Here is a 26,508-nt window from a genome sequence, read left to right as displayed (position 1 = left end):
CACAAATTTCAGTAGCCCGACGTCCTGGGGCTTTGCTTTTTTTTAGTCTGGCTATCAAGATCTATCTCCAACTGCCCGGCGGGCCTGTGGGAGGTAAAATATATCTTAATGCCTTTACATTCTCTCACAAATCAGATAATTATGTATGAACTGTGCTGCTGATATGGCAGCAATAAATCCACCTGTTAACAATGCAGGAGAAAAGCCACAATATAAACTATTACCTCCCAAATAACACAGTGTTTCTGTCCGTTTAATCGCTTGTTCTGTACTGAAATCACTCCGCACTGTCGTCACTCACTCAGAGATCACATTGATACAACGATTCGGATACAGAAATAGCCTGAGCTGAGTTTAAAATATAGTAATCATATGTTTTAAATTAAAATATGAATTAAAGATTAAATTGATTTTAAAAATGACATTTATTCAGGGACAATTAAAATATACAAAATTGTATATGTATTTTCTATTTGGGCTACTTAAATTTATATTTGGGCTACCAAAAACTTAAGAGTGCCTATTAGAAGGCAGAAATTTTGCGAGCCCTGTAGTGACATTACATAGCCTTCCATTGCTTTTATATCAGATTAATGATACTCAGGTTAATGATACTCTGGCCTCTACCCCTAAATCCCACCCTCACATAAACAACTGTCTATCATAAAATATGAATAAAAATATGGCTAATTTATATGCCCAATTAATTAATGAAGGCTAATGAAATGTCCTCACTAGTGGGTCATTTTGTTTATACAGATGAAGTCAGAATTATTAGCCGCCCTTTTAAAGTTTTGTTTTCTTTTTAAAATATTTTCCAAAAAATGTTTAACAGAGCAAGGAAATTTTCACAATATGTCTGATAATATTTTTTCTTCCACAAAAAGTCTCATTTGTTTTATATCGGCTAGAGTAAAAGTAGTTTTTAATTTTTTTAACCCATTTTAAGGTCAGAATTATTAGCTCCTTTAAGTTATATATATTTTTAATAGTCTACAGAACAAACCATCGTCATACAGTAACTTGACTAATTACTCTAACCTGCCTAGTTAAACTAATTAACCTAGTTAAGCCTGTAAATGTCACTTTAAGCTGTATAGAAGTGTCTTAAAAATATATAGTTTAACATTATTTACTGTCATCATGGCAAATATAAAATAAATCAGTTATCAGAAATGAGTTATTAAAACTATTATGTTTAGAAATGTGTTGGAAAAAATCTTCTCTCCGTTAAACAGAAATTTGGGGAAAAAAAAAACAGGGGGGCTAATAATTCTGACTTTAACTTTATGTGCACACACACACTTTTCTGAAGACTCGCATGATTAGAAATCTTTAAACAACGAGCTTGGAAATAATTAGTTTATAAAGTGTAATAGAACTTCATAAACAAATGGGCAATGGTAGTATAAAGTGAAAACATTGTCATTTTCAGTTACTCTCTTCTTCTATCTCCTGTACCAAACACATATCTCCAGATGGTTTATGTTTTGTAACATTTACGACTGTAGATAAGGAGAGGAAAAACTGAAGGTCACTTATGAAATTGCCAAACACTAGCAAAAAAAAAACACTTAAAACTTGTGGAAAGTGTAGTGATTGATTTATGGATAATATAATGCATAAACAAATAAAATCTGTCAAGTAGGAGAATGGAGGACTTCAAACAAAGGACTAAAAACCTTTCTCGGTGAACAGCATCAGAAAAACCACAAGCCTAACAATTTTCTCCCATTAAATACCTCTTTCTCTTTCACTCATCCAAGGACAACATAATGAAAAACAATTATTTAACAATCACAAAGGCAACCGAGCGAACTGCGGCCCTCTCATACGTGCATTGAGACCAGATGGACGAGAACCCAAAGCAGTTTATTATGTGTAGATTATTGCTTTTCAGCAGTGCTGTAAGTAACTTAAAGAGCTTTTACTCGGAGTAGATGTACTTCAGTGGCTTCTGACCTGAAGGTTACGACTGGAGACTTACAAGGTAAAAGTACTAATGCCTGAGACACGACTTAACCAACACACTTAATAGGTTTTCCTGATAGGTTTCTAAAGGGGCTTCTCTCTCACACGACAACCTTTAATCCGGATGATCACAAATGCGTTTACTTTAACAAAAGAACTATCATCACCATCAGAGTTTAATCAGGTCAAGATAAATCGGTTTCACTTTTTTTAACGTTTTTTTATTTATTTATTTAAGGAGGCCCTATTATGCATTAAAAAGGGTCATATTTTGGTTTTGGGGGTTCTCCAACTAAAGTCTAATATGCATGCAACGTCAAAAAACAAATCATTGTCTTATAGTATGCATTTATTTTTACCAAATTTTCCCAGCGACTCTGATATGAATCGTTGAGCAATTCATTTATTCCCAAACTGCTCCTTAGCGCAATGCTAATCTGCGCTGATTGGTCCGATGACCCAGTATGTTGTGATTTGTCGACTGGGTTCAGTGTGAGACAGAGAGAATCGCCCACCACAGCTTAGCAACAATTTTGAAGTAGTCAGAGTGAGAGTTTAAGCCCAATACAGGAGTGCATTAAAGCAATGCAGTTTAACATGAGCTTATTGCTCTATTCTTAACTAAAAGTAAAAACAGTGACACAAATTCAGTATTAATCCACACAGTGGCAAAAGCTGAACTGTTTTGAAACTTGACTGCCGTGCGTCTGTAGAAACAGCTGACAATGGCCATACTGTAGCAACGACAAACGGCAGAATCCGTAAACGTTAAATCTGTAAACAAAGTGGCATTCGCCACGTTTTCAACATGGTTTTAAACGCGATATGAGAATATAAAGAGTTAACCAGATACAGTACAAGCGGTTACAGGTAACAATTAAATACATAATTTGCAAGATAGCACAAACTTTTTTGTAACCGTAGTAGTGCTGTGCATAATTTGTTTAACCCTTTAAAGTTACGTGCTGACTGACTGACTGGCTGACTTGACAGGTGCGTGATGCATGAGGTCAGCAAACACGACTTATAGCCGTTTCATTTTACTTTAGGATACATTAATATAGCTCTGTAGGTCTATTAGAGACATTCATAAATATTCCTAGCAAATCTAATAAATGTTGGAGACATACTTGTTACATAAACGCACTTAATCACACAGCAGCGTTTACTTGAGAGCGCAAAAGAAGATCTGCGCTTGAGCAGTGTATATTTGAAGGGGCATGCAAGAACTTTTGTACACGAGCAGAGGAAATCGGCGCTCCAGCAAAGAGATTCACATGCTTGTAGGCTATTACATAAATGCGATCTCGACTTGTAAAACTGCGCTCACAACATTTGTCATTGAAATAACACCATGGTTGGTAGATTTGTGTAAAAAAGGCCTGCCGCCACAGCTGGAAAACATCCAGGAGGAAACACTGTCCTGTCAAGGTCTGACAAAGTCAAGTGGTGACATGTTGGTGACATATGTAATACTGTTTCCGGGTCCAAACCGTCACTCATTTGAGTTAAGAAATCATTCGTTTATGATCACTTTTCATTCATATCACACATTAAAGGTAATTTTTTATAAATTCATAGTGTACACAATAATCTCTGGGCTTGCTGCATAAGAAATACCAAAACTTTAGCAATTTATAAAAAAATTTATCACTTTCTGGCCATTGGCTTTGTAAACGTTTATTACATACAGCAACAAGCAGTGGACACTATACAGTTTGACAAATATTGCAGCTTTTGGACAACAATGTACTTTTAAGGCTTTTGTAGGTGAGAATGTAATGGTTTAGATTGGCGACAGAGACCGCATAATAAGCTCTTAGAGGAGGAAAAACCCAGTGTAATTTTAAACTACAGCTGATCAAATCATTATAAAACTGGTAAATGACATTCTAAGTCGATCTCTCTTTTGTATGTTGTAGTGCTGTATTTATACCATGGTAATTGTAGTGTGTTGAGTGTAAGATGGGACTTGCATACTAGGAATGTATGTATTGTCTGTTGGCCACTCTTTGTATAACCAAAGAGTGAGTTCTTTGAGTACTTTTTGGCCATCTGTTTCTATTAGGTCTCCTGTTTTTGTTACTGCAGTTCTAGTTCTAGACTAGTTCAGTAAACAGAAAGAAATGCCCGCATGTGTTTAGCGTTATTTCATTTGGCAAACACAACAGTAATCTGGTTTTGATTGTGCTGCTTTTTGCCGGGAAATGTCTGTAGACTGATGGCGTTTCATGTCATTCAGCCTTATAATCTTAAAATGTAAGTAAAATTGACTGTTTTGTCATCACTTTACATATTACGCAAGAGAATCATTCAAATACTAGCTCTAAAGTGACGTTTGTGAAGTAGCAACAATTTCTGCTGTTCTGACGTCAGTTGCAGATGTGAGGAAATGGCGGAAGAAAGTAGTTCCCTTTTACAAAAAAGTCGTATAGCATTCAGCTTTATACGACTTCTAAGAAAATCAGAAAACCCCTGTTTATTTAATTTGCATGTGTCTTTGTTATTTAATATTTATCTATAATTGTTATTTGGTTAGTATGTAGAGTGTTACGTAGAATTCTTTGTCCAAAAAAAAAGCTATTTAAGTCATTTGGTGAATTGTGTTTATCGCAAAATATATTGCAGAAAAACAAAATATCACAATAGTCATTTTTTCCCCAATATCGTGAACTCCTATTATAGATCGTAACAATGCATTAGGGGCGACGCAGGGGAGCAGTAGGTAGTGCTGTCGTCTCACAGCAAGTAGGTCGCGGGTTCGAACCTCCGCTGGGTCACTTGCCATTTCTGTGTGGGGTTTGCATGTTCTCCCTTTGCTCGCGTGGGTGTCCTCTGAGTGCTTCGGTTTCCCCCACAGTCCAAAGACATGCAATACAGGTGAATTGGGTACAGTGATGGGTTGTGGCTGGAAGGGCATCCGCTGCGTAAAGTCATGTTATTATTAATTATTATTAATTCATGTTAGTAAAGCCATTAACTAATGAAACCTTATTGTAAAGTGTGACCAATACACTAACTAAAAATAAAACAAATACTATCACGTAGTTGTACCATAGTGTTTTTAACCTTTTTTATTTCTTGAAGCTTTTTTATAGATGCACTTACTTGTTTGTTGTCCTCTAAACATTATTTGAGCGGTAAATCTGTTTAAATGATGTTTTGCAGTTGTTCTAGTGCTTATGGCGCTGCATTGTCATGGCAACAGATTTGTAAAGCGACATGTAATTTCATTTAAAATGTTATGAAGCAATTTTATCAGAGTAAAGTCATGGTAGCTTACACACTGTTTACATCTTATGCCTCAACTACTAGTGAAAATGTATTACAGATTTTTGCATTGATTCACTTCCACTGCAAGTCATTTGTCAGTAACCAGTATTTTGTAGAATATATTTTTAATTTAGAAGCTTATGCTGTGATGTTTTATAAAGCTGTTCATGAAAGCATTGTCAGGTATGGTATCACAGCGTGGTTTGGCAACCTATCTGTACAGTGTAAATCTCTGTTGATGCATCTCTTAAAGACAGGATCAAGTTTTATATGAGAGTTGTGTCCTTAATCAGGTGGAAAGGATTCTGAATGATCCAGCTCATTTTTTTTTCCACATTATGAACTACTTCCCTCTGGTAGCAGATACAGAAAGTGTAGATTGAATCGAAATCCTTTGTACCTCTTTCAGTGGGTTTATTTAACAAGAGTTTATCTTAATTAGTAGGGATGCTCTGATTAGGATTTTTGCAGCCGATACCAAATACCGATTCCTTGTCATGGTGATCGGCTAATACAAAATACCAATTCTAATGCTTCAAGGTTTGTAACGCAAGAAGCACATTTTCAGTTCAAGTATCATACTTAAGTGGAAACCTTGCCTTATCTAAAAGAATAAAAAAAAGATGTTGCATATAATTCCTTAAACATGTCACTTATAGCCATGGTCATGGTCAGAGATAACTTTACAGAACAAAAGAGATTAAACAGTTTTTAAAAAATTGGCAAGAAAAAAATCACTAATAAAGCTCTTTGGAAACATTGCAAATCATGAAAGAAGAATTCAACATGTCTCAATAAAGTTTGGCGCACATAAGGAGTTAAAATGCGCACCTATAAATCCATTACTTCTTTACTAAAATGAAATAGGTTTATAAACTACTGCTTATTACAATACATATATTACAATAAGCTTAAATATTCAAGTTAAACTATTTTTTATTACTAATTTTCCTAGTATTTCCAGTCAGGATTTAATGAACTTGCAATATTGTTAAAAACACAGAACATTCAGTTTTGATATGTAAAAAGATTTCAGTTCTTATACTGCATGTCCTCTGCTTGTAAACTCGTAAACAAACAATTGTGATCGGTTCATGAGATCGGCCAGATTAGCGAGTACAGTTCGAGTCATGAAATTATTTATCGGCCGATACCAATCTCTGGCTAATTGATCGTAACATTCCTACTAATTAGCATTATAATTATTTTAACTACTGTATTTTGTATTTGCTTTTATTGTTTGTTATTATGGAATGTCTGCAGCAATATGATGATGCCCATAACAAATTTCCTGTCAAGGACAATAAAGTTTACTACTACTACTACTTCTAATTATTATCTGCTTTCTAAAAGTACGAAACATTGTTCATTCATAGTAGAAAAAACAAATGTGATGGCAGTCAACATTGTTCAAAGTATCTTTTGTGCTCCACAGAAAAAAACTCAAACTGGTTTGAAACAGGTGGAGGATGAGTAAATAATGACAGAACTGTCCCTTTAAGATCAATCATCATGATTCTTGTCATGGAACATTTGAGCCTCTACAAGAGCCAATGAGCTTCTGTTAAATGATCAATGATTATCTGTGAATGAAAGCCGAAATGAAATCAGTTAAAAATGCAAAGCAATTGTATCTCTTCAGAAGGCTTGGATTAACCAGCCTGACTGGTATGGATTTATGCATTTTTATCTCTCTGTAAATGTTTTGAAACATCTTGTGTGCATTTCGAGTGCACTGACTTACTGTATTTGAGGAAGACTTGCAGTTTTGATGAAAATTATATTCATTTTGTATTTCAAAGATTAACTGGAGTCTTATGGGGTAGGAACAGCAGGAGGGTGAGTAAAGTATTATTTTCATTTTCATTCTCCATTAAGCCTTTAACTTTCACAGAATCTTGAATAGTGCTGTAAGATCTCTAATAGGCCATTTGTAATAGCTCTATAAACAGCCATAAACTGGTAAGGGAGTGACCTGCTTATTACAAGCTGTATGTCTAACATATTCATACATGAAATCCAATAAAATAAACCTGATATTGCCTCAGGGTTATCAATGCTAATTCTCCATACCAGCCTCGGTATCTCTACAAAATAAACTGATCCAGTAAGACACGTGATTGATAGCAACCCAAATAAAACTGTCCTGCGAGGAACAGACTGTCATTATGCAACACTAGTGAAGACTTTCTTGTTCGGTAAAGCCTTAGTGACTTTCTAGTTGTCAGTATTAGCCGTGACAATTGTTCTCAGGACAGCAGAGCTTCAAAAGCATCAAAGGATGAGAATCAGAGGAGTTTGTGTGTGGTGTGTTAATTCAGACACTCATCACAGTCACTGAGGGTTTGTTATTTCAGGTTGACTGGAAGGAGGACACATAATGAAAGAGATTCTGACTGAGTTTCAAGAACTTTCCCTTGATGTGCTCTTGGTTTATTTTATTCACTTAATCTTTTCTGCCAATATAAGCTTATGTTTACTCGGCCGTAAGAGACATTCATACAGGGGAGATTGTTTATTTGTTTATGCAGATTTATTCATGACAAACTAATATGCACCTTGTAGGAGCTTGAAGTCTGGAGGAACTTTCGGTGAGTATATATTTTTTTATTTTATTTTTTTAAAAAGCAAGTTGTTTATTAATTTCTCATTTAAATGCTTGGAAGAAACTTAATAACTTATTTAAATATTTTCTATACGACATAATAAAAAAATCTCATTAAATAACATTAAAATCTCATAAAATAATTGATACATACACAGTGTTGAATGTATCAACTGTCCCGAGTTGTAAAATAAAACAGTTACAGTCACAGTACACACACAATTTCTCTCTCTCAAAAAAAAAAAAAAGAAGAAGAAGAGAAATCAGTGGGTTAGTTTTCTCCAAAATGGCACTAGTATGACCCATGCGGTTACTAATAAATGCTTTTCAGAAATAAAGATTAGCTGGAGTTAAAAGTCCAAAGTAATATCTTTATTCAGTAAGGACGTACTAAATTTATCATGTGACGATAAAACATTTACAATGCTACAGTAGCTTTCTCAATCAATTTCATGCTATTCTTTTGAACCTTCTGTTTTTCAAACAATTCAGAAGAAAATTTATTTATTTATTTTCGTTCGACTTAGTCTCTATTTCAGAGGTTGCCACAGCGGAATGAACCTTTAACTGATCCAGCATGTTTTACAAGGCTGATGTTCTTCCAGCCACAAGCCAGTACTGGGAAACACCCATACAAACTCATTCACATACACTCATATACTACGGACAATTTAGTTTATTCATATCACCTATTCCAAATTGAATTGTGGGAGAAACCCATGCGAATTCTGGGAGAATGTGCAAACTCCACACAGAAATGCGAATTGGTTTATCCGGGACTCGAATGAGCTCCCTACTTGCTGTGAGGCAACAGTGCTAACCACTGAGCCACCACCAATAAAATGAAACGTTTTAAAAAATATAGTTTAATAACTTAAATAACAGTTGTCGTTTTTTATTACAGAATAAACAAAACAAATTTTGGAAATATTTTATGTAAAAAGAAGTTTTTAATTGCTTTAAAAACATCTAAACAGTTTGATTAATCTTTGGCTGAATTAATGTATAATATTATTTGACATTTTATCTTAAACAACAAATGTACTGCCTGTTGTTAAAGCATTAACTGTTAAGCAATGGGCCATATTGTGTAAAGCGTCACATGATTTGACTTATTCTCTAAAGATCCAACAATGAAAGTATGCGTTTTTCCTACATACATTGTGAAACATCTAAACACTTTTTGCTCAGCAGCCACTGTGTCTAGTAGTTTTTCAAAGTTTCTAGCCACTCTGCTAGCCACAGTTTAGTTGTGGGAAAATGTACACTCACTGGCCACTTTTTTTCGGTACATAAATGTCCAACTGCTCCAATATGTCCAACTGCTCATTAACGCAAATTTCTAATCAGCCAATCGCATGGCAGCAACTCAATGCTTTTAAGCATTTAGACATGGTCAAGATGATCTGCTGCAGTTCAAACCGAGCATCAGAATGGGAAAGAAGGTAATTTAAGTGACTCTGAACATGGCATGGTTGTTGGTGCCAGATGAGCTGGTCTTAGTATTTGAGAAACTGGTGATCTACTGGGCTTTTTACCACACAACCACCTCTAGGGTTTACAGAGAACGATTTGAAAAATATCCAGTAGGTAGCAGTTCTGTGGGCGTAAATGCCTTTTTGATGCCAGAGGTCAGAGGAGAATGGCCAGACTGGTTCAAGCTGATAGAAAGGCAAAAGTGGCTCAAAGAACCACTTGTTACAACAGAGGTATTGAGAAGAGCATCTCTAAATGCACAGCACGTCCAACCTTGAGACGGATGGGCTACAGCAGCAGAAGACCACACCGGGTGCCACTCCTGTCAGCTAAGAACAGGAAACTGAGGCTACAATATGCACAGGCTCACCAAAACTGGACAACAGAAGATTAGAAAAACGTTGCCAGGTCTCGATTTCTATTGCGACATTCGGATGAAGGGTCAGAATTTGGCATCAACAACATGAAAGCATGGATTCATCATGCCTTGTATAAACAGTTCAGGCTGGTGGTGGTGTTGTACTGGTGTGGGGGATATTTTCTTGGATTAATGCAGTTCTAAAGGCAAATAGGGGTTCAACCCAGTTCTAGTATGGTGTACCTAATAAAGTGGCCGATGAGGGTATTATTTACATGCTAAAATTACTGTACTAAGATACAAAAAAAAAAGGGCATTTTGGTCAATTACAATTCACAAAACTCATTAAAGCAGATTTAAATTTCATTTGTGTACGAGTGACGTGAGAATGTGTATGTGAGGGAGAGCTAGATTAAACATCATGAGGTTTTCATCACCATGATTCATTCCTTCTCTGCTGGTCTTTTGCTGGGTTCACACCAAATGCCGAGTACATCACATACAAATTCAATGCAAATAGAGGCAAATTATCACCACACGGTGTGAATGACACTGAATGCATGACATGTTTTCTGTAAACTTGTGGAATTCGCCTCAGTTGTATCTACCACACAAGTTCAAATAATTGAGTTTTGTGTATTGTGACATTGCTCAATAGTGCGCATGAGTAAACACTGTTGCATGGATTGCACATGGGAGTTGTGGATTCTTACTGTTATATTAAAATTCATTTTTATTTGACATGACTTTAAACAGCACTACAATTTATAGGATATACTCAACCTGCACGTGTTGCAAGTGGAAGTGGCATTTGGCAGGTGTTAATGTCAAGCCCTGGATTTAAAGTAAGACTAAAACTTTCAGAAATGTAATTTTGTGCGGAATAATGTAAAACATCAATATAATCCTCAAGAACTGAAAACCCCAAACAAACAGAGATAGAAGAGCATGATTAAACTGTTTCATTATTCATCAAACCGCAGAGTGATTTTCATTTTTCACCACAAACCAGACAACTGCGCTACAACATTAAAAAGTGTGTCTGAGGGCTAAATTAGCAGATATTAAACAGAAATGTGCAGCGAGTGTCTTTTCCGCTCGAAGCACACAAGCACGTCTCAATTAAACTGGAAGCTGACTCCACACTTTCAGCGGCCTGACTTTTATTTCCCCCCAGGCCCGGACACTAAAGTGAGCAAGTGTACATTGAGCAGCGATAAAAGGTGAAGGCATGAGACACACACCCGCTCATGGGGCACGAGGCCGTCCACATTTCCAGAGGAAGACTGGCCACACCAGTGTGAAATTCCATCACAGGATTTCCTGAATTTCATTTTTCCGTCTGAAAGGCTTATGACTGCAGCTCAGCAGACCATTATTTCAGCTCCACAAAGCTGAAGGCAGGAGGACAACACACGCCGGTGGGCATGTGCACACACACACACACAAACTGAACCACCCCATAAGCCTTTGAGGCTGTGACTCACGTGATGTGTTTCCTCTGAGCAGGATCCATGAGGCGCAGTGTGTCTCTGATCACTCCTACTTTCACCTCCTCATCTACTGGACTGGGGATGTATTCATACACACCAGGTGAGACCTGAAACATGTGAAGTCATTATAATATCAGCATCCTAACAGACAGATGCTTCTGTTTCTATTGGGCTGTAAACTCAAGTTTCATCTTCTCTTAGGTAACTTCTTAGTTTGTTTGGAGTTAGTGATTATTTTTCACCTAATGCTGAGCAAGGCAAAAAAAAAATGTTTTAATAACTAATTTCTAATAACTGATTTATTTTATCTTTGTCATGATGACAGTAAATAATATTTGACTAGATATTTTTCCAGACATTTCTATACAGCGTAAAGTGACATTTAAAGGCTTAACTAGGTTAAGTAGTTTAACTAGGCAGGTTAGGGTAATTTGGCAAGTCATTGTATAATGATGGTTTGTTCTGTGGAGTATCGGAAAAAATATATAGCTTAAAGGTGCTAATAATTTTGACCTTAAAATGGTGTTTAAAAAATTAAAAACTGCTTTTATTTTAGCCAAAATAAAACAAATAAGAGTTTCTCCAGAAGAGCAAATATTATCAGACATACTGTGAACATTTCCATGCTCTGTTAAACAGAACTCTGTTCTGACTTCAACTGTAAGTACACTCTCACAAATCTCTTTTAAATTCCTATTTTTTATAGTAAGCTATACAATATTATTTTTTTGCATATATTTTAAATTAGTCAGTACTAAAGCCAAATTTGGAGCTTATCTAACAAAATAACTTACAATAACAGTCCAAAAACTAGTGCGCCCACATGTATATGCTATAGAAAAATATTAAATACAAATTTTAAAAGGAGGAAAAATCAAAAGAAGCAAAAAATTTGAAAAATTTTGTTGAAAATTTGTAGGTTGTACTTTTTTTTTAAATATTTTGATTAAATTCAATTGTATTATCTTTCAATTTCTGAATATGTTTGGTGACTAAAATTTCATTTTAATAAATATATCTGTTTAATAAATCTGTTTTGTTTTAATGCACCAAAATACATTGCCTATATTTACTGAGAAATGGATACAAATAATCATTTCCAAAATGGGGTGTACTCAATTATGCGAAGCACTGGATATCTATATACACGGCATAAAATTGCTGCTCTCTATTTTACTATTAATTGAAATGTCTTTTGTTCTGGTATTACAAAGCTCGATTTTCTACATTCATTGCTTCAGTCTTCAGTGTCTCAAGATCCTTTAGAAATTATCATCAATGTGAAACGATTCTAAAGAAACACATTATTATTATCAGTGTAGAAAACATTGATTATTTTTTATGTAAACATTGATGCATTATCTAGTGAATAGAAGGTCTAATAAAAAGATTAATAAAATTATTTTGTGCCTTCCTGAATAAGTATTTGACTTCGAACATATAGCCCTGTTATTCAATGCATTAATTAAACAGACTGAATAATTATTTTGACTTACAATTAAATTATGAACTGTTCTTTGATATAATAATTTTTAAATGCAAGTGTTATATGATAGTTCCACTTTTATATTTCTTTTATGTAATTTTTTTCTATTTTAGTCATGGAACAACTGTTTAAAAAAATACCATGTTATTTTTATATTTATGACATGTACAGTCCCATGGCATTTTTTATTTTAAGTAACCAAACTAATATAGTTTGACACAATAAATTACATAAAATGTAATTAAAACTACCAAAGGTACTTTACGACAGCAGTTTATTTAAATCACAACACTTAAAAATAACATCTGCACCTCACCTCCTGCTCGTGTTCAATCCTCATGCTGGGATTGGCATTGACTTCTAATAAAACAGGCTTCAAGTTCTTCATCAGCAGGATATCAAAGCCCAGGATCTAAAATTGGGACACATCGTCATCTGTAATTAACTATTCATTAACTTTGAAAAACAGAATTATGAGTCACTCCATGAAGAAAAAGCAGTGCATTTGCTCATTGTGCTCTTTTGAGTGCTTATTATAGTGATGCAGGCCACAAAAAACACATTGCATGCACCAAAAAATGAAGATCACACTTTAGTTTGGGGACCAACTCTTACCATTAACTAACTATTAAAGGGATAGTTCACTCAAATGTGACATTTATATCATCGGTTACTATTCCTCCACTTGATCCTAACCTGTTTATTTATTTATTTATTTTTTTGATCCGTTAAACACAAAAGATGATATTTTGACAAATGTTGGAAACCTTTAACTATTGACATCCATTATAGGAAAAACAAATACTATGGAAGTCAATAGTTGCAAGTCTCCAACATTCTTTAACAGAACAAAAACATTAAAACTGGTGGAGAATTAGTAAATGGTGGCAGATTTTTTTTTTTTCATTTTTGAGTGAACTATGCTTTAAACTTTGACTTTTACTTCTCCAAAAGTGTGACGCAGGACAAACGCAGTGGAGCTTTAATTATACCTCTTTCTATCTCTTTCAAATTCTTCCAGTGGTGATCACATGATCATGATGAATGCTGTTTTATCAAACCGAATACTGTACATGTACACTGTACTGTACACTGATCACACGATCAGAAACTGGGCCCGATCACGCACTTTCAGACTTGATTGGAATCGGACATTACCTCCCGTTAAGTACTTGCATATATATGTATATATATTCTCATTATTTTTGAACACATCTATAGTTATGCAGTGGCACAGAGTTAGACCTCTTTTTTGACTTCACACTTGACTTTGGCATGACATCACTTTGTTGCAGAGATGCTATTGGTCAGAAAGCGCGTGTTTGTTTGCGGTCTAGAGGTATTATAAAGTGGATAATGACAGAACTGAAAAAGAAAAAGCTAAATTTAACACAACAAACCTGATGAGCCATCTCAAAAACAAACACCCGACACAATACAGCCAATTTACACAGGCAACCCAAGGACAGGCGACCCACAGGACATCACAGCCAAGATAGCACAAATGATCACAATGAGTGACCTGCTATTTGCCTTTGTAGAGAAACCTGGATTTCTCATGCTTAGTGAGCACGTAAGAATGTATGTAATGTATTTATTAGATGATTGTTCAAGCTACCTCACAGAAGTCCTCTGTACATTAACAGAGTTGTTGAATGTTCACATAAGGTGAATTAAATAAAAAATAAGGAACATCTTGGATCTGTTTCTTCACTCTTGTTTATTATTTTTATGTATTATAGAAGTATCGGATTGGGTTTTGGTATCGGTAGATACTTAAAATCAAATCACTCGGATTAAAAAACCTGATCAGGACATCCCTACACTCAGAAATAAAGGTACAGGAGCTGTCACTGGGACAGATACTAATTTGTACCCAAAGAGTCCACAGTGGTACCTCAAAGGTGCATATTAGTGCCCAAATGTACCTAAAAAGTATCTCTGAGGTACCATGTGGACCCTTCAGGTACAAATATGTACCTTTTGAAAAGGTACTGACCCAGTGACAGCTCCTGTACCTTTATTTCTGACAGTGTACTATTTTACAAATCTTGTATATTGTTAATAGTGAAAATTGGGCCCCAAACTAAAGTGCTTCCAAAACAAATAAGCAAATATACCTGAAAACATGTGGGTCCTGGTTTTCCAGGTGGTATGTCAGCCTGGTAATAGACCTTCAGTTCAGGCACAAGTGCAATTACAGTCTTGATAACCAGAGCAATGATGTCTGACCAGACCTTCTTGATGTCCACTCCTTTAGACGCCAGGCGGTAGAGGACGCTAGAGAAGGTACGTTTACTGCCCGTGCTGCAGCTGTCAGAGTGGACAAAGTTACCGCTGTGCACATTCAGCGAGTAGTTGGTAAGGTGCATAAAAACATGACTGAGGTTCTTCTGGCTGGGCTCCTGGTAGGGTTCGGTGCAGAACCTGGACAAGCCTTCTTTAGCGATATAGATTTCTAGAGGATCCAGTGAGCGGACCAGAACGTACAGGCGGATGTCAAACTTGAGTTTATCGATGAGCAGGGGCTTCTGGATGTATTCTTGAACGACCGATTGCTTGATCTGAGAACCTGAGATCACCCGAAGGTCAGCAGGGTCGCGGATGAGGTAGATGCCATCCCCTTGGGATCCACTGTCCGGTTTGACGATGAAGGTGGGTTTGAGAATGGAATCGTTATCTTTCAGGAGACGAATCTGGAAAAAAAAAAAGACATACAGCAATATTTTTAAAAAATATCACTGCTAAATAATTGAGATGCATTTTGCTATATGAACATAATAATAATGATTTAATGACATTCTGGTAACACTTTAGCTTAAGTACCAATTCTCAGTATTAACTAGTGGCTTGCTACATGCCTATTATTAAGATATTATCTGTTTAGTAGTACTTATAAAGTACATATTCGGCATAATCTTATTCTACATCTCTAAACCTAACTACTACATTAATAACTATAGCAAAAATTATAGCAAAAGTGTTGTTCAAAGTATTTGTTAAAATAACATGTTATCAAATCTCAAATATTTTATTATCTGTTTTTAATCTGTATCTATTTAAATTAAGTGGAAATTAAAATTGTATAACAATTTACCAACCCTTGATTTATTTTCTAAAATAATCTTCATTGTTCAAAACCTGTGGTCATAACAAAAGTCTTTTAATTTATAGAAAACGCAATGCTAAAAATGAGAGAACAGCTGTGGAACAGCCTGAAGAAACATCATAACTATCATTTCTGAAGGTTACAGAAGTGAAAGAATGATGGGTAAGTGTAGAGGCATTTTAGCACATCTTCATCAGCACTTCTTCAGTCTCTTCCTCACTTCACTGACTGCAGTGGCTTTAAATCAGGACTCAGGTTTGGTCACTTGAGAGTGGCCTTTCAGTCCAAATTTACTTTAAACTTCAAGACACTGTGTGCAGAGACAAATCCTTTCTCTTGTCAGCACTGAACTCACAAGCTTTTCCAGCTGCAGTAGTGAACCAACTCACCATTGAGATCTTCCACATTATCCTGTCCTCTTATGCTTTTTTCAACCTTTTTGTGGGACTTGAACATTAGAGATAATGTAAAAAAAAAAAAAAAAAAAAAAAACCTGACTAAAGGGCTTTTAGTCATTTTAAAATGGTACTACTGTTAGATAACTTAAGCTTAAGCAGTGACCTTGAAATTAGGGCTGAATGATAAAAGTGATAAAATGTATGTCAATAACAATGATAAGCTCTGGACTTTTTTACTCCATGTTGATCTATGAGCAGTTTTCTCAGCAGAAAACAATGGAAATCTAAAAGTGTGTTGATATTAGAGATGTACTGAATTTTCAGCCATAGAAAATTTATTGTCCGAAAATATGGTATGGCATTTAATGGACCCTTTCATTTTTGTGACTTCAGCTATTGTCTGGGTACTCTTTCAAATCTGGAAGCATTAACAACTCATATCGAAATGTGTATCATTATTGTTGAAATTGCATCACTGGGAAACATCTATACATACTTATTCACACTCATACACTATGGACAATTTAGCCTACCAAATTCACCTGTACCACATGCCTTTGGACTTGTCGGGGAAACCGGAGCACCCGGAGGAAACCCACGCCAACACAAGAAGAGTATGCAAACTCCACACAGAAATGCCAACTGACCCATTCGGGGCTCGAACCAACGACCTTCTTTTTTGCCTGTGAGGCAAACGTGCTAGCCACTAAGCCACCATGCAGCTCCAAATTAAAAACTTAAAAAATGAAAAAAATGATTGAGTTATTCATAACATTATTATTGTAATGCCTAAAAGGTGATTATTTGGCAGAGGTTTCTGATAATGTTGACTTGCTCTAAATGACAACAGATCAATTCAACAAAACAAAATATACAAGTTAAAGCGATTCTGGTCTGTTCTGATACAACAATTGCTTGTTAAAATCCACTCACAGAATTTTTATTGGTAGTTAAAAGGATAGTTCATCCAGAAATTTATATTTACTCACTATTTACTCCATCAGTTGGTTCCTTTGTCTGTTGAAGACTTAAAAAAGACATTTTTAGCAATGTTAGAAACCTATAACTGTTGATTTCCATAGAAGGAAAAAACAAAAAATGAAAGTCAATGGTTTCATGTTTCCAACATTTTTCATAAAAGCTTATTTAAAAAAAAGAAACTCAAACAGGTTTGTGACAAGTAAAGGTTGAGTAAATGATGACACATTTCTGATGACAGATTCTTTTAAAGCTTAATGTTTCAGACTAATGCAATGGTTTTCTTCAGCCAGGATGTATCAGCAAAAGATTTTCTTACGCCTTTGAAAAAACTTCCCACAGATCTCTACTGCCCTCTGCAGCTTATCTAATAGAAAATGTTTTCCAAAACAAGGCCACAAGCCATGCTCAAGAGAAAAATGCATGTAAATATTTATAATAAATAAAAATAATTGATCCCAAAACTAGTTCTAAAAAAAAAAAAAACAGTAACAATAAGAAGAAGCACAGTTTGAGTTACCCTACAGGATAAACAGAATAAAATAAAAGCCAGCCCATATAAACAAATAAAGAAATAAATCACAGAGCTAACATGTGGTAGGGGATTGAATGGGTAAATCCTGTAACTGTAAGATCTTGTAACAAACTTGTCATTGACAATTAGTTGTTGCTGGGCTGGCCACTAAACTGCTTAACCTGGTTTAACGGTTATTCTGTCCTGACCAATTGCTACCACAGCAATCTGCCTATAGACACACCACTGAGATTAAGCCTTTTGCACTTATTGCCTATTGCTTACTGCACTGTTGTCTCACAGCAAGAAGGTCACTGGTTCAAGTCCCTGCTGGGTCAGTTGGCATTTCTGTGTGGAGTTTGCATGTTATCCCCATGTTATTGCAGATTTCCTTTAGGTGCTCCAACTTTCCCCACAGTCCAAAGACATGCACTATATGTGAATTGGATGAACTAAATTGGCTGTAGTGTTCAAGTGTGTTTGTGTGTGAATGAGAGTGTATGGGTGTTTCCCAGTACTGGGTTGCAGCTGGAAGGGCATCCTCTGCGTAAAACATATGCTGGAGTACTTGGCAGTTCATTCCAATGTGGCGACTCCTGATGAATTATGGACTAAGCCGAAGGAAAATGAATGAATGAATGAATCATACAGTTCAATGAATTCATGTGTCTGAATCACAGCAGCTGCCAGATGCAACCTCTGCTCCTCCATGTTGCCAGATACAGTTATTAATAGGCGTTTCATGATTGTTTGTTTGTTTTTTCAGGGTTTTTCACATTTAATGGAGAGGACAGTGGAGAGTGAAGACAGGAAAGCATTGGTAGGGTAAGGATTGGCAAAGACCACGACCCGAAATCGAACTTAGATTGCTGTGAGCACTGCTGTGCCAGATGTCAATGCACTAACCAGTAGGCTATTGGCAACGACCGCACGCTTGGTTTTTAATCAAGATGGATATAGGAGGGCTTGGTTCAGCAGTTATGTATAATTTTGCAAGATAAAAGATGTTAAGCTAATTTTGGTGCATTTTATGGTGCATATATGCTTTTGTTTGTTTTTCATAGTAATATCTGGCAACACTGCATCATTGACACTTGAAAGCAGCAATCCAAAAAGCGGGGTTTCTGCAGAGTTCCCCAAGTTAAATATAAGACTTTTAAGACCATTATGAATAAAATTTTAGACTTATATAGGGCTAAATGCTAAAGAGGTTTTTTTTAATATCCCAGTTAGAAAAGAATTTCAGTTGCCCTATCAACAATGATTAAAATAGAGTACATTTAATAATGTAAAATTAATATATTTATATATATAAAGTTTTATTAATTTTCAAATATATCCATTCACAAACCCTATACCCTTACCAAGAATAGAACAAAACATAGCTGTCAATTACTTTAGTTTACAATAATAATAATAATTAAATAATATAAATATATGGGTCAGGTCAGTATCCTAAGCAGTAAATAAATGGAGAACTTTTAAACAAATGTAAATGTAAGAAAGTAATTAAATGCTATTAAAAAAATGTTATAATAAGATGGATTGGTGGTGATTGTATGGGTGTTAATGGCCAGATTGAGTAGCTATACAACAAAGAAAACTTAAGACCTGTTAAAAAGATTTAAGACCCACAACATTTCAATAGATTTAAGAATTTTTAAGGCCTAAAATGAAGCTTTTGAGATTTAAGACATTTTAAGACTGAGACCCTAAAAAAGATGCGTGTGGATTGTTTATTGCTGAGGAGGCCCCATTCCATACGATAAACATAATGATCATCATGATAATATCTGTACATGTCTAGAGCAGACACCCTCATTGATCTGATCTTTAAAACAAAGTAAAAATAAAAAAACACTAACCAAGATAAAGACTATGCTGTTTTATTAAGTTCACTAATATTTGTTCATGAACATTCATAGTGCATAATGTCTTATTTATCATTCATATATACAGTTGAAGTCAGAATTATTAGCCCCCCTTAGACTTTTTTCTTTTTTAATTAACTGTATATAAAAAAATATACTTTTTTTTCTGGAGAAAGTCTTATTTGGCTAGAATAAAACTTTGGCTAGAATAAAAGCAGTTTTTACTTTAAGAAAAAAAAAAACATTTTAAGGTCAAAATGATTAGCCCATTTAAGCTATATTTTTCGATAGTATACAGCAGGGGTCACCAATCCTGGTCCTGGAGGGCCGGTGTCCCTGCAAGGTTTAGCTCCATCTTGCCTCAACACACCTGCCTGGATGTTTCAAGTATACCTAGTAAGACCTTGATTAGCTTATTCATGTGTGTTTGATTAGGGTTGGAGCTAAAATCTGCTGGACACCGGCCCTCCAGGAACAAGTTTGGTGACCACTGGTCTACAGAATAAACCATCATTATACAACAACTTGCCTAATAACCCTAACCTGCCTAGTTACCTAATTAACCAAGTTAAGCTTTTAAATGTCACTTTAAGCTGTATAGAAGTATCTGGAAAAATATCTAGTCAAATATTATTTACTGTCATCATGGCAAAGATAAAATAAATCAGTTATTAGAAATGAGTTATTAAAACTGTTATGTTTAGAAATGTGTTGGAAAAAAAACTTCTGTCTGTTAAACAGAAATTGGGGAAAAATAAACAAGTAGGCTAATAATCCAGGGGGGCTAATAATTCTGACTTCAACTGTACATATAGAGCCATAATTATTGCACAATTCTCAACAGCCCCCAGGCCTCAGCTACGACCAGGCATGTACCTGTGTGCAGAAGAGCTGGTATTCCTCAGGCAGAATCCAGGATCGTGGATAGAAGTTATACTCCTCCGGGTAAATCTCCTGCATGGTGCGCACAGCTCGACTCAGATTTATCTTCCTCAGCATCTCTATCATTCCTGCTGACCGACAGGATAGTTAATGAGAAAACAGAGTGAAGTCAAAAAGAAATGGCACAAAGGCCAGAGATGCCGCCGTCCCCCATCCGTTTATAGCCCTACAGGGGAGTCATGCTCTCAACAAAAATGACACATTTTTAAAGCCCTATTTCCCAGCAGTTTCATTAAATCACTTGATGATTTTCTTTCAGTGGCTCAATAGAGTTCACACACAGGCTTGGACAGCCTGCCTCTGTGAAAGCAACTGTCAATACAGCTATGAAAACAGCCATATTACATCCAAGCCATGAGTCAGCAGCACTCCCTTATGAATTCAAGATTTCAGGGAACAATACTCACCCTATGACTGAAAACTTTCTTCAAAAAGTAATTACAGAATGTGGCCTGTATCAGCAGCTTTTTGATTCTAGAAATTCATTTAATTTTGTTTTCAGAGTACAATTGTTTGCTCGTCTGACAACAGTTAGTACTGGTTTTGAGTTTTTGAAGTAAATTTGTTTTAGCAAAGACTTTGATAGTTACAGTTTGTGATTTATGGACACATTTTGTTTCATATATTTTAATTTCAAAACAGTTTTGAGTTAAAAAAAAAAACTTTTATTTAACACTTTATTTATTTACACAGGAATCAGTATCACCAGAGACATGACATGGCCATGGACACAATACTGGAATATCAGCCCAAGTGGAAATCAGTGAGACATAAACAGGTCAGATTGTTGTATTGTTATTGCATGTACAGTTGAAACCAGAAGTTTACATACATACTAAAAAAAGGAATATAACCATTTTTGTTAAATGTCTGATGGTAAATCATACTAAACGTTTACTATTTTAGGTCCGTTAGGATTACCTAAACCATTTACATATGCTAAATGCCAGAATAATGAGAGAAGTTTTTAAAAATAATTTTCTATTAATTTCTAGACTTTTAAAAGTTTACATAAATTTCCTTGGTATTTTGTTAGCTTTGCTTTTAAACTGTATAACTTTGTTCAAATGTTTTGGGTGTCCTTCCACAAGCTTCTCACAATAATTTGAAGGAATTTTGGCCCATTCCTCCTGACAGAATTGGTGTAACTGAGACAAATTTGTTGGCTGTCTTACTCGCACAAGCTTTTTCAACTCTGCCCACAAATTTTCTATAGGATTGAGATCAGGGCTTTGTGATGGTCACTCTGTTGTCTTTAAAGCACATTTTAACTAATTTGGCAGTATGCTTAGTGTCATGGTCTGTTTGGAAGACCCGTTTGTGGCCAAGTTTTAATTTCCTGACTGATGTCTTGAGATGTTGCTTCAGTATTTCTACATAATGTTCTTTATGATGCCATCTATGCTGTAAAGTGGACCAGTCCCTTCAACATGACGCTGCCGCCCCCATACTTCACAGTTGGGATGGTGTTCCTAGGCTTGTAAGCTTTCCCCTTTGTCATCCAAATGTAACACTGGTCATTATGGCCAAACAATTCAATCTTAGTTCCATCAGACCACAGTACATGTCTTCCAAAAATTATTCCTTTTCCCAGTGTAATTTAGCAAATTGCAATCTTTTTTTTTTTTTTGATTCTGTCTTGTTGATTTTCCCATGTTGTCACACAAGGAAGCAGTGTGTTTGAGGTTTTCCTTAAATACTATTCTACAGTTGTGCCTCCAATTAACTCAAATGTTGTCAATTAGCCAATCAGAAACTTCCAAAACCTTGACACCATCATCTGAGCTTTTTCAAAGGCATAACAATCTTAATGTAAGTAAACTTTACTTTCAAGAAAAGTTATAACAATTTCTCAAAAAAAATCTCTCTCATTATTCTGCTATTAAGCATAACAAAAACAAATTCGATAATCCTGACTTACCTAAAAAAGAAAAAGTTTAGTAACATCTGACTTCTTTTAAATGGTTATGTACCTTTTTATACAGTGTATGTAAACTTCTGGTTTCAACTGTATATTATAAGTGCGTTCAAATAAGAGACGCAAACATGGTAAGCAACTGCTTATAATAGTGAACATACATGTCCCGCATCTGATGCAATCACAATGACTTTAAAAATCAGCACTGCTTATTATTTTTCATGTTGTTTTAGATCATGGATTGCACTCTACTCTTACAACTAAGAGCTTCATTTTTAGCTGAACCAATCATTGCATGTATTTGTGTGTTTATGTTTATGAAATATGCAATAGACCCTTTTCACATTTCCGGGTTTCTTAGTAACCGAAGTCGGCATAGCTGGGAAAACTTAAGAGTGCAGTGAATGGGAGAATACAACAAAGATTTTTTTTACAATCATATTTGCTGAAATAATAAAAGAATGAGTCCACAATGGTGTTATCAAGACTTTCAGTAAAAGGAAAAAAAATGTGTGAGACTGATGACGGCAGCCAGAGGAGAGAATGATGTCAGATTTACTGTGCTGCCCCCCTAGACTCTGTATTAGAAACGCCTCACACAAGCATTAATTCACTCTTTATAATTTAACGCAAAGATGATATAATGCATGTGCAAATGTTCAAACGCTTTAAAAAAATTCTAAATATTAAAAACTTTCAAGGATTTAAGATGCTGATGACAGTTAAACGTGCCATATCAGGCTTGTGAAAAGGGTCCATATGGTTCAATATTCAGAATAAAGCTATATCCGTGCAGTGAAAATTAGGGGGAGGAGTGAAAGAATTACCACCACTGAGTGAACAAAAGTTCAGGAGGAGGAGTCATGCAACTACAGCCAATAGGAGAGCAAGATTAGGAGGATGAGTCATAGACTTTCAACCAAACTTGTGAATGCATCATTTCTCCATCATCCTTTTGTTTACTTTTAGAGCAAATCAGGGCACAGACAGCTTGTATTGCAAGCTCCTTCTGAGATGCCTTTTCTTTACATGAGAATAGCTGACTAATATCTGGCTCTATTATTTAATCTATCACTTCCCATTTATGTTTGGTATAAAATTTATAGAACAGGCAAAGATGTGAGTGAATCTTCCTATTGAAATGATTTGTAATGTGTGCCCATGTTTACGATTCATTGTGTGCCGAGTACCCAACAGTGACTAAATAGTAAGCCAGTTAAGCTCGGTCCACATACATATAGATATTTTTGCTAAACTGCAGTTTTTTTCTATGTGGTTTGGCTGTTTGTCCACATAAAAAAGCAGTATCAGGTGACTGAAACCCAAAACTGTATCAGGTATCTGAAAACTCACGCTAGAGTGTGTTTTTGCCTTATGACATCAGCATGCACTTCATATTCTACATTTTCAGGTCATATAGGATTCAGATCTGATTTGAGCTGTGGATGCATTAAAATATTTGACCTTCTGTGGTTAGACTTATGTGACTGCTTGACTGGATGTGAATCATTTAGGCATGAGCCGGTATAAGATTCTGACGGTTTGATAAACTTGGATAAAAGTTTCAGGATAACATGGTATTTTAATTAATCTGGGTAAAAACAACATTTTTCCCCATTGATCTCAATATATTTTATTTTAAGAAACATTTAAAGCATTTTGGAACAGTAGCTTTTGATGTGGAGGGTCCTTTTCAGCTGGAGATACTGAAGAAACTTCCGTAAATATTCCATAGGTAGTTTTGTCAATATTAAAACCTTGACTTTTCTAAACCGTGGTGAACTAAAACAGTTGAAAACGGTTATCGCCCCATGCCTAGATTTATTCCAATGTTGCATGTGTGCTAGGTAAGAATTATTTTGGGTTTTGTTTATTTTTATCAGTAAGAAAAAAAAAAACTTATTTTTTTTGTCACAAACATTTTTAGTCAGATTTTTTTTTTAAATAATGTATTTTTAATGATCTCTCCGTGTGAATCAAGATTTGTTGGCAGAAGCATGCATTTCTGTTTATTGTTTGCATTAATTCATTCGTAAATGCACAGAGAATAACTGTTGTTAGTTAATTGTGCATTCCTTTATTTTGCAAGACAGTGTGGGTAAAATAATACTTGGTACATTGGAAAAGTCTTGGGGAGTATCATTGTTTATTTATTAATTATTTATTATTTATATTATTTATTATTTGAGTATTTTTAGGTGTCACAAACCAATTTTGACAGGATTCTCTAGGTCATTTGCCCAAAAATAGTCTATGCATACTGCATATAGTAGATAATGCATTCTGTGTACATATTAAAATACCTGTGTACACATGACATTAGTCTTGTAGTGTGAGAAAATCATCGATGTGCCAATCAAGAAAATCTTGCAGTATGTTCCTGGCATAACAGTGATGATGTTTCTACTGTGACAAGATCTCTCAAGAACTACTTTTTGTAAAGTTTACCTGGGAATTTGTTGACTTGCCCAGAGACAATGTTCTCGTTGTCATGAAAAGAGACGCCGTGCCAGTAGATATCGCAGGCTGTCCGCCTACCCATCGGAAACTGCCGGATCAAAGGAAAGAAGATATTTGAGGGAAAGTGAAGGAGGTGAACTATCAGTCACAACACAATAAACAAGCCATTCTTATGACAAAAAGGTAAAAACCAACCATGTTTACAACTAACTGTATCAGAAACACAAGAACTCGCATCTGAATGACTTTTTCCCCAAAAGCGTAGTAAACTATTCCTTCCTACATTATAAACATCAAGGCTACAATCTCAATTAATTTTAGGCTCAACCACAATTCAGTTTTATAGCTCTATGCCTTCCCCTTGGCCCATCAGAGCATAAGACGATATGAAAATATTCCCCTAAAACAGGGGTGTCCAAACTCGGTCCAGGAGGTCCAGTGTCCTGCAGATTTTAGCTCCAACCTGCTTCTACACACCGGCAAGGACGTATCTAGAAAAAGCTTAATCAGCTAGCCCAGGTGTGTCTGTAGGGTTGGAACTAATCTTTGCCGGACACCGGCCGTCTTTAGAAGAAATATTGTGGTATTGTGCTACAGCAGAGACTGTATCAGTAGCAATTCTGCTTTCTCTTTCTCATTATACTGTACAATGACACATTCATTACCATCAATTATGAACTCAGTGGTATGTAGTGTATATTATGTGGATTTGTAAACATAATCTTTGTTTTTTTCTTTGTTTTATCTTTGGCATGAAAAAAAATGACTGATTTTATTTTATTTTTTTGTCTTTGTCCACTTTGGGTCCAAATGTTTGCTGTTCTTTATATAAAGTCAAGCCTCAAATTATTTACACCCCTGGTTACCTTGTAATATACAGTTACATTTGTAAGGCTTGTATTTGTTTTTAAAATAAGGAAATAAGTCTGACTGGACTGCTCGGACAACTTCCAAATAGCAAACCAACATCACAAAGAATCATGATGAAATAGTAAATCGTAATTTTTCTGGAAAAAAATTAATATGGCTGCTATATTGCCTATCCCTACTACACCTTCATATGTATAAAATGTTGTGATATAAGATGTTGTCTGCAGTTGTCATTTCAAAAGGTGCAAGCACTGTAATGTTTATAAAACTACTCACTCGCAATGTTTCGTGATCTATGTTGTTTTTAGTTTGAAAAGGTATGACCCTCAGGGTTTCCTCATGCATCCCTTATGATTGGCGAATCATGTTGCAAGAAGCACAAAACTGTACTGTGTGTTTAAACAGTGCTTATATTCATGGATGTAACCACAAGAAAACTTAGAAAAAATGACCAGGCGTGCTTTAAAAACCAAATTCCCTGCCACAAGACTATTCTGTCAAGTCATCATCGGGTGTCAGTTTACCATATTTTTTGAGATATCATTAGCAAAATCTAGCAATTTTCTTTACACATTTTCTTAAAGAGCATGACTGTAACATAATTGAAATTATGAATGTTATTAAAATATGCTTGTCAGGGTCGGTTTTGGCTTAAATGGCACCCTGGGCAAACCACCCCATAGCCCAACCCAACTTTGGGTAAAATATGATCAAAACAATAATTGGGATTATTAAAAATTTTAATTACAAATACAATACTTATTATACAATTATAATTTTAAAATT

General features: G+C 35.4%; 1 protein-coding gene across 4 annotated transcripts in view; it reads right to left on the bottom strand.

Moving 5' to 3' along the window:
* ttll11 (tubulin tyrosine ligase-like family, member 11) overlaps positions 1-26,508 on the bottom strand; it is a 55,445-nt gene that overhangs the window by 17,004 nt on the left and 11,933 nt on the right. For 2 of the 4 annotated variants that reach the window (XM_087252095.1, NM_001077375.2), the window contains 5 exon segments: positions 24,841-24,940; positions 20,409-20,542; positions 14,783-15,358; positions 12,979-13,074; positions 11,171-11,283 (listed from right to left, as the gene is read on the bottom strand). In XM_087252095.1, the coding sequence (XP_087108221.1) occupies positions 11,171-11,283; positions 12,979-13,074; positions 14,783-15,358; positions 20,409-20,542; positions 24,841-24,940 (1,019 nt within the window). 4 annotated transcript variants of the gene reach the window in all.

The sequence above is a fragment of the Danio rerio genome, chromosome 5, assembly GCF_052040795.2.
Source record: "Danio rerio strain M-AB ecotype USA chromosome 5, GRCz13ab, whole genome shotgun sequence".
Classification (NCBI taxonomy): domain Eukaryota; kingdom Metazoa; phylum Chordata; class Actinopteri; order Cypriniformes; family Danionidae; genus Danio; species Danio rerio.
Note: the sequence above shows the minus strand (reverse complement) of the source record. Positions and strands in the feature narration are given on the sequence as shown.